At 40.6% G+C, this 9,945-nt stretch overlaps 1 protein-coding gene across 1 annotated transcript in view; it reads left to right on the forward strand.

The window, feature by feature from the left end:
- Nucleotides 1–9,945, forward strand: part of CENPP (centromere protein P) — a 422,858-nt gene that overhangs the window by 70,756 nt on the left and 342,157 nt on the right. The window contains exon 4 of the mRNA XM_006876774.1: nt 4,597–4,685. Coding sequence (XP_006876836.1) covers nt 4,597–4,685 — 89 coding nt within the window. The remainder of the gene's footprint in view (nt 1–4,596; nt 4,686–9,945) is intronic.

Raw genomic sequence — 9,945 nt, forward strand, 5'->3', positions numbered from 1 at the left:
AAGACAGTCAAGCATCTTAACATTATTTCCTCTCTTTTACCCATTCAAACCATTCCTCAATCCTTGTATCATAGAGCTCTGTTGTTCCAAGGTTGTGCATACATCACTATTTACATACATCACTCTGTCCCACTTAGCCCATGCAAACCTACCTAAATGTTCTCCCATCCATATTGTTCTTCCATTCCCCTTCCCCATCTTGTGTATTTGCCTCCCTCAACACCCAAACTATTGTGTGTCTATTCCCTACCCTGTGCTCCACCTTCCCTTCCCTCCTTTTGCCCCACTCCCTGTATCCCGGTAACCAACAAGGGATTTTTTTTACCCCCCTTTTAATGTGAATATTTTTTCTTAAGCTTTTACAATAATGGTCCTATGCAGTATTTTTCCTTTTGTGACTAATTTACTTAGCATAATGTCCTCAAGTTTCATCCATGTTATGTGGTGGCTTGCAGTTTCCTTGTTAGTCTTCAAGGTAGCATAATAATCCATTGTGTGTATGTACTGGTTTGTTTACCCATTCTTCCATTGATGGGCACTTAGGCTGTCTCTATCTTTTTGCTGTTGTAAATAGTGTTGCTGTGAACATTGGTGTGCATATATCTACTTGTGTTATGGCTCATATTTCTTTTGGGTAAATACCAAGTAGAGGAATTGCTGGATGATAAGGTATTTCTATTTCCAACTTTCTGAGGAAGTGCCATAGTGTTTTCCAGAGTGATTGGAACATTTTGCAATCTCACCAGCAATGTAGGAGGATTCCAGTCTCTCCGCTTCCTCACCAGCATTTCTTGCTCTCTGCTTTTTTGAACTTCGCTGTTATTGCTGGTGTGAGATGATATCTCCTTGTTGTTTTGATTTGCATCTCTCTAACGACTGGCACTTAACAACAACAACAACATTGGCTAGTGACTGTGAACATTTCTTCATATGTTTGTTGGTTACCCGAATCTCTTCCTTGATGACGTGTCTGTTCATTGTCCTTCTTTTTTATGGTTAAAAAACATTCCATTACATGGATATATCACATTTAGTTTATCCCTTCATCAACTGGGTTCTAAATCTAATAGGTTCTAGAATGTGGGGCTGCCACCCAAAGTTGAGGTGGTGCTGCCATGTTTGTGAACCAGGAACATGGAACTGCCAGGTACTGAGGTTGTGGCGTCAGGTTGACCAGCTACAGAATTGGGACACTTAAAGGCAGAGGAATGGCATTGATGCCCTGCTGGGCTCTGAAGACATAGTTGATATCCATGACTGAGGGACCTCCACTCAGACTCCGGAGAGCATGACCAATTCCAATTTCAACACACTGATGGCAGTTACTCTCCTTCGCAAAGTAATATATCAACTGATTGAAAGAGATCCATATTTGCGTCTATTCCAAAGAGAGGTAACCAAGTGGGATGCAGAAATCATCAAGATCATATGCAAGTAAAATTTTGCTAAAGATTATTCAAAAAACAGCTGCAATAGTACATTAACAGGGCCCTGCCAGAGATTCAAGTCGGATCTAGGAGAAGACATGGAATGACAGATATTGCTGATATCAGATGGTTCGTGGCTGAAAACAGAATACCTGAAACATATTTACGTGTGTTTTATTGACTATGGAAAGACTTTTAACTGTGGATCTTGACAAGCCTTGGACAGCATTGCAGAGAATGAGTATTTTGGAACACTTAATTGTGCTCATGAGGAATCTGTACACAGACCAAAAGGCAGTCATTAAACAGAACAAGTGAACACTGAATGGCTTAAAATCAGGAAAGCTGTGTTCCAGAGTTGTATTCTTTCACCATACTTATTCAGTCTATATACTGAGCAAATAATCTGAGAAGCTAGATTATATGAAGAAGATCATGGGCATCAGGATTACAGGAAGACTTACTAACAATCTGCGATATGCAGATGATACCACCATGTTTTTGAAAGTGAAGAGGACTTGAAATACTTCTGATGAAGATCAAGGACAACAACCTTCGGTATGGGTTGTACCTCAATGCAAAGAAGACAAAAATCTGTACCACTGGACCAGTAATTAAATCATGATAAATGGAGAAAAGATTGAAGTTGTCAGAGAGTTCAATTTGCTGGGATCAATTATCAATACTCATAGAAGTAGCAATCAAGAAGTCAGATAACGTATTGCATTAGGCATACACAAGTCCTCTTTGAAGTGTTGAAGAGCAAAGATGTCAGTTTGAGGACTAAGGTGACCTCAAACTATGGTGTTTTCAGTAACCTCATTGAAAGTTGGACAGTGAATAAGGAAGACCATAGAAGAACTGACACATTTGAGTTGTGGTGTTAGAAAACAATATTAAAAGTACCATGGACTTCTAGAAGAACAATCAAATCTGTGTTGTTATAAGTACAGCTAGAATGCTCTTTAGAAACCAGAATGGTGAAACTCCATCTCTCATACTTCAGATATATTATCAGTAGAGACCCATCCCTGGAGAAGGACATCATGCTTAGTAATGTGGAGGGTCAACGGAAAAGAGGAAAACTGTCAACGATATGGAATGACACAGTGACAGTTGCAATGAGCTCAAGTGTAGGATGGCATAGGACCATTCAGTGCTACATTTTGTTGTACATAGGGTCACTATGAGTCAGAACTGACTTGATGGCACCTAACTGCAACAACATGTGTTGGAAACAACTTTACGGCACACAATTTCAATGAGAAGCATGGGATGTTATAGATTAAATTATGGCCATGTGTCCACAACCCACCACTCTGCCCCATGCCAAAATATGTATGTGCTAAAATTTCTAAACCTTATGAGTTGGAACTAACTCAGTGGCACTTATTAGCAGCAACAACAACATACTTGTGGATGTAATTCTATTTGGAAATAGGGTTTTTTTTGCTATGTTAATTAGGTGGTACCCAGTGGTTGTTATTTGTTAAGTGCCTTCAAGTCCATTCTGACTCACAGTGACACCCTGTATTAGTAATTCTGAGCTTGATCCACTGACCTTTTGTTTAAAACCAACATTTCAGTCTAGCGCATTTACCCACAACTCCATACCAGGACTCCAAATGCTGAGTAAGGAAAATTTTAAATCTAAGCACTTCTAAGTTAGGAACATAGCAGAATAGACAAAGAGGCACAGACATTGAGGAAGATGGGCCAGGTGGAACATCTGGAGCTACAGACAAGGAATTGTCATTGCTGAGATTTCATTTGTATATGTTTAGCCTTTATAACTTGAAAAGCCAAATTTTCTTCTCTAAAGCCACCGACTTGTGGCACTAGGAATCTAAAACAGTATTACAGCATTCTGTAAACATCATGTTAGACATTAGCAAAATATTACCATAGAAAGGATGAAAATGAGTAAATGCATTTAAATTTATTTTGAAAGAATTAGTCCAGGAAGTACAATTTTAAGCTAAATAAAAACTTTCATTACTCTCAACAAAAAGAAATGGAGAGAAAATGAGAGCTAAGGGAAAAAAGAATAAAGGAAGTATAAAATCAGTAATAAAAGCTACATTAGAAATATTACGGAGTTGTAATATGGAGGACAGATTTGAGAAAAGTCATCTATAATAGCAATTAAAAAGAAGACTCCTGGTGTGGCACTGTAGGATCAGCACTGAAATGCTGTTCAAACCTACCAGCTGCTCCTCAGCAGAGTTGCTGAGTCAGATCTGACTTGATAGCACTTAACAACAGCAATAATAAATCTGGAAGATTGACAATGAAGTGCTAATTTGTGGATTAACTTTAAAAAGTTTTTTTTTTTTAAACCAGCAATAGAAAATATTAAATAATATATAAATACATAATTTAAGAAAATTTATTAGAGGTTAAACCCTGAATTTACAGGCCAAATTAACAGTTAATTTAGCAGTTCTCATTGGACTTGCAGTGTAGTGTATCATGTCATATCTTTTTTACCCATCGCCTTTGTAAAATTCCACCAAACAACTTTTGATGGGTCTGTGTAATAGAAGGTGGGGCAAAATGCTGATGGATTGATTATATAATTCAGTTGTGAATGATTGTTATTATGGCTAATTCTGGTTTCCAAAGTTTAGGACTTTAATGTGGGTATAAAAAGAGCCATCTCAAAAGCAGGGGTGAGTGGTGGATGGGACTCTCGCTATCATCCAAGAAGAGTCAGGAGTGGAGTGCACCCTTTGGACCTAAGATCCCTGTGCATTGAATCGTCTCAATCCAGGAGCAGAAATCTGACACTGGAGGAGTGGCAGAGGAGCAGCAGCAAAAACCAAGAGCCAGAGCAGTGGGCTTCCTAGCCCATAGAGCAAATAAAGTTCAGTGACTTTCAGTGGGGTGCCTCCAAGCACTTTATTGGAGAAGCCAGGTTTGTTGACCCCCACAGATCTAGAGCCGACTGCCTTCAGGCTTATGTTGGAGTGATAGTGATGTGTACTCATACTTACTTATATATTAGGAAATTCTTCCTCACTCAGTAATCAGTTTAATGTTTATATTTTCCCCTGGTAGTTTATGGTTTCAGTACTTACATTCAAGTAAGTGTTTCATCTGAAGTTCATTTGGATTTTTGGTATGGAGTAAGGATCTGACTTTAAAAGTATATTTTACTTTATTTTAGAATGAGAAGACTTTATCTTCTGTTATTACTGACCTGAACATAATAGTGGAGCCCACAGAGTATTCAGAATTAAGTGAATTTGTATCCAGGTAAGCTATTTTACAAATTAATTTTTTTATATGTTTACATTTATCTCTTCTGTTTCTATTTAAGTAAATCATGTCTGAAAGCATAGCATCAGTGTCTTGGTTTATATTTATTGTATACTTTAATATGCATTTATTTTATAATTTTCTGATTGTTTTTCTACTCTCATATTCTTTGGTGCTAATCATCTTGGTCATTTGTTTCTTTTCTTACAAACATTACAATTTTTTTATCATGAGATAATTTTTTTCGTTAACATTTTATTGTGACTTGGGTGAAGGTTTACAGAGTAAATCAGTTTTTCATTTAACAAATCTTACACTTTTTTTTAATCACATCTTTAATTAAAGTCCTTAAAATGTAATATCACTTATCCTACTTCCTTTTGGTTTTCATTTCTCTTTCTTTCCTAACCTTGTGAACCTTGCAATTAGATCAATGCTGTTCCTTTTTGATCTCAAGTGGTTGATTATGATAAGGTGTAGGTACCTCCCTAGTGTTACTGTTTCTAGTATTTGCCTGAAAATTGTTCCCCTTCAGTGAGTTCCATTCTAGACTTGATGGGTGTCTCAGGGGTTTCAACACTCTTTCTCTGACTTGAAAGAATGGGAGTAGAGATTCTCTTAGCAAGAGTGATTCAGCAGAATTTAGATGCTCAGTGTCCCCAGCTTCCTGATTGTTACTGGATTTTAAGTACCAACTCATAGTGACCCTGTAATGAGTTTCCGAGGCTTGAAATATTTTGCTGGAGCAGAAAGCCTCATCCATGTTTCTCCTATGGAGCAACTGGTGGACTTGAACTGCCAACCTTGTGGTTTGCAATTCAGTGCTTACACTGCAGAGCCAATAGAACTCTCTAATTATCTGATAATATATTCCCAGTCCAAGTTTCAGTATTCAATGTCTTTCCAATATTGCTCTCCCTTTAACATCAGACACCATTCAAGAATGGGAATTCTGTTGGTGGTATAATTCAGCCACTCTTACAATAAGACTCTGGGTTTGGCTTTTGGCAGTATCAGTTTTGTTATTAGAAAAAATAATGCACTTTTGTAGGACATAAGTACAAAGTTTAAGGTCTTTTATACATTGGTAGAATTGTAGCTCCAACACCATGAGCTGGTCTCTTTCCTTTACACGTTCATCTGTTGTCAGTAGGAATATCAACCAGCTTCCCTATACTTCTTCTCATCCTGATAAGATTTTGTTAAAGTATCAAACACACTATCACCAAGAGTCTCTCATATCCCTAATACGTGATCTATAGGTAGGAATGTCTTTTGTGTTAACATTGCCACCGCATTCCATGGATTAGCAGCATCCTCTTTACTAATGGAAGCAGAGTTTTCAGTGCCATTAAAACTGTTGTTGTTATTCTTGTTAAGTGCCATTCAATCGACTATGACTCATAACAACCCTGTATAGGTTTTTTCCAAGGAGCAACTGGTGGGTTTGAACTGCCAACCTTGTGGTTCGCAGTCTAATGCTAATCCTATAGCGCCACACCAGGAATAATGAGATGTAAAACCAATATAGGAAACCCATCCTTTAGATTTTGCTACTCCAGAATCAGTTAAGCATATATATGTATATATAAAGAGAAGCTTATTCAAGGAAATGATTCACACAGTTGTATAAGTGGGCATATCTTAGGTCCATTGGTCAGGTGGCCTTCTGACTGGCACAGCTGTAGGGCTGATGAATTGAGATCAGCATGTCAGACAGGCTGGGCAGGTAAAATGATCAGCAGCTGACAACTTCCAGGATCAACAGACGATAGAACAGGCTACTGTACTGGCTCAGCTCCAAAGAACCATAGATTGGATGACAAGCCAGATGCAGAATCCAGACCCAGGAGAAAAGGAAGGAAACTTTGCCTGAATGACCAATATATTAGAAGCAGGCCATAATCCCTAAGGAGGCTTCATTTCAATTGATGGACTGCTCATAGCAGAGCGAATCATGGGAAACTTCTTTATCTTAACTGTTAAAGCACTGGAAATCCTGGCTCAGTCAAATTGACACAGAACCTTAAGTATTATAACTTTGTTTCTTTGTTCCTCATTTTTCTTTTTACTGAAGTCTGCTCTTTAATCCTTTTAATGAATTTTTCATTTCAGTTATTGTACTTGTTAGTTTTATAGTTACTATTTACTGCCTTTTTGTAGTTCTTACCTCCTTATAGATACTTTTTTTTTTATAAATTTTTTATTGTGAATTATGTGATAGTTTACATGGGAGAACATTAGTTTTACATTCATTCTATCATACATTGTTTCATTACCATAGTTACAATCCCCTCCATGCATCATCAACCAACCAAAGGGTATACCCTGCAAGCCTGCTCCCCACCCCACCCCCAACAGTCATCAACACACAGCCCCTCTCCCTCTCTGGATCTCAAGTCCCCAGCTGCTCCATCTCTCCAGGTCATCATCTCTGCCTCCATCTCAGGCATCACTGCTTCTCTGGGCAGGGTCCCGCTCTCCGCTCTTCTCCATTGATGGTCCTAGGGACCTCCTCTCCTAGACTGAAAAGATAATCACTCCTCTCCTTGCTATAAAATGTCTACCTTTACGTTTCCAACCCTCACAATCAGTCCTGATAACAATTATTCACTATTGTATCACAAAAGACCTAACTGCATTTCATTTCATCAGCCCTGCCTAGTCAGATTGGATATTACTCACTGGAGATTCTACCTTCCACTAGGCCCCCTGGATTTAGGTTTCCTCTTGAAAGCTTGTAAGCCAGTCACTTCTTGCCTTTGTGGCCTACCCCCCACCCCCTGCATTTTGGTTAGCCAATGTCCAAGTTGCCCATCCCTGTCTACTCTGTGTGGAGGGGGTGGGAATGATTTTTTTTTTTTTAATGTTTTATTGTGAATTATATGATAGTTTACATGAGAGAACTTTAGTTTTACATTCATTCCATCGTATATCATTTCATTGCCGTGGTTCCAATCCCCTCCATGCATCATCAGCCGACCAAAGGGTATACCCTAGAAACCCGCCCCCTACACTCCCCCCTACCACCCAGTCTTCAGCCCACAGTCCCTCTCCCTCTCTGGATCCAGAGTCCCCAGCCGCTTCATCACTCCACGTCATCGTCTCTGTCTCTATCTCAGGCATCTCTGTTTCTCTGGGTAGGGTCCACTCTCAGCTCTTCTCCGTTGATGGTTCTAGAGACCTCCACTCCTAGACTGGAGAATTAATCACTCCCTTCCTTGCTACAAAACGTCTACCTTTGCATTTCCAACCCTCATAATCAGTACTGATAACCATTATTCACTACAGTATCACGAGTTACCCATCTGTATTTCATTTCATCAGCTCCGCCTAGACAGATTAGATAGTACTGGCGATTCTGCCTTCCTCCATGCACCCTAGCTCTAGGTTCCCTCTTGAAAGCTTGTAAGCCAGTCACTTCTTGCCTTTGTAGTCCCCTCCCCATTTGGGTATCCAATGTCCAGTTGCCCATCTCTGTCTACTCTGTGTGTGGAGGGGGTGGGAATGTTTCTTGCTGTAAGGATTTTTCCTTCTTTTGAGTCACTGCATCCATAGGTATAGGTCAAGTTCATCGGATTGTATTGGCTCATTTTTTTTTTTCCTCTTCTTTCTTCTCCTGGTTGAGCTATGATCATCCAGTCATCCGGCCCAGGTCACGTGGGTACCATCTGCAAGTGTGGGCGTTCTTGTGCACATGCCCTCTCTTCCCATCAGCTGGTAGCTCTACTCTCCACTCGAGTCCTCCGTGGCCACGCCACTGACTCTGGGCCCAAGAGTCTCCAGGTCTCCTCACACTGCTTGCCAACCAGGTCCCCAACTGGGTCCACCGAAGCCCACTGAATATTGTAGGGCTTAGCTTGCCGCTTCATTGCTGCTTTTACCCCACTTCCCCTTATCGGTGATGCGTGTGGTCACCAAACAGAGCATGTATTTCCGTTGAGTCTTAGTCTTAGAAGGGGGTTTGCATTGAGGGGACCCGACCACTCGCCTTGGTGTTTCCTGGGGAAGCGATTTGTTTGTTCTTGTAGTAACAGTCCATCTGCCTCTATTTGTATTTTTCCTGTAGGTCTTTCTTTCAAGAAATATCTTTTGTTCTTCTAGCCACTCCAGGCTGGTCTGCTCATCCTTTCAAGTGGAGATTTCTCATCTCTGGAGATCTGGATGTGGTTCAGGTTTCTACCTAAGTTTTATGTATTGCAAAGGCTCTGCTGGGAGCCTCGTTCACTGGATACGCTGTAGCCCCATTTTAGGTATTCCAATCAGTCATAGGCAGAAGACGGTCTTACAAGCCTTCTAGTGTGATGTTTCTAACTATTCCTTTCTCTTCCCCTCCAGTGTCTACTCTATATTATAATGCAAGGAAAGCCAAGATTCAAAAAAACAGCCAAGCATCTTAACATGATTTCCCCCCCTATTCCAACCATGACTCAATCCCTGTATCTCAGAGCCCTGCAGTTCCAAGGCTATGCATATATCATCCTTTATTTCTGTCCCACTTAGCCCATTCAAACATGCCCAATTGTTCTCCCATCTGCCCCATTCCTCCACTTCCCTTTCCCTTTCTGTATATTGCCCCCCACCCCAGCACCCAAGCTCTCCTGTGTCCAATCCCCGCCCTGCGCTCCACCCTCCCCTCTTCCCCCGACCCATCACCAACTTCCCAGCAACCAACAAAGACTTCCCCCTACCCTCCTTTAGTATAATTTCTTTTTCTTAGTCTTTTACAGTAGTGGTCTTATGGGGAATGATTGTTGCAGTAAGGATTTGTTTCCTCTTTTGAGCTACTGCATCCATAGGTGTAGGTCAAGTTCATCAAATTATATCAGATTATGCTTTTTTTCCTCTTCTTTCTTCTTCTGGTTGAGCTCTGATCAATCATTGAATCCAGGTCAAGTGGGTATTATCTGCAAGTGTGGGTGTTCTTGCGCATATCCCCTCTCCTCTTATCAGCTGGACGCTTCACTCTCCACTCTAGTCCTTTGTGGCTGTGTCACTGACTCTGGGCCCAAGAGTCCCCAGGTCTTGCCAAACTGCTGGCAAACCAGGTCTCCACCTGGGTTCACAGAAGTCTATTGAACATTGTAGGGCTTAGCTTGCCGCTTCATTGCTGTTTTTCCCTGTTTTCCCTTATGGGTGACGAGTGTGGTTACCAGTCAGAGTGTGTATTCCCATTGATTCTTGGAAGAGGGTTTGCACTGAGGGGACCCGACCACTTGCCTTGATGTCTCCTGGGCAAGCAACTTGCTTGTTCTTG

Source organism: Chrysochloris asiatica, unplaced genomic scaffold (genome assembly GCF_000296735.1).
Source record: "Chrysochloris asiatica unplaced genomic scaffold, ChrAsi1.0 scaffold00412, whole genome shotgun sequence".
In the NCBI taxonomy this organism is placed as follows: Eukaryota; Metazoa; Chordata; class Mammalia; order Afrosoricida; family Chrysochloridae; genus Chrysochloris; species Chrysochloris asiatica.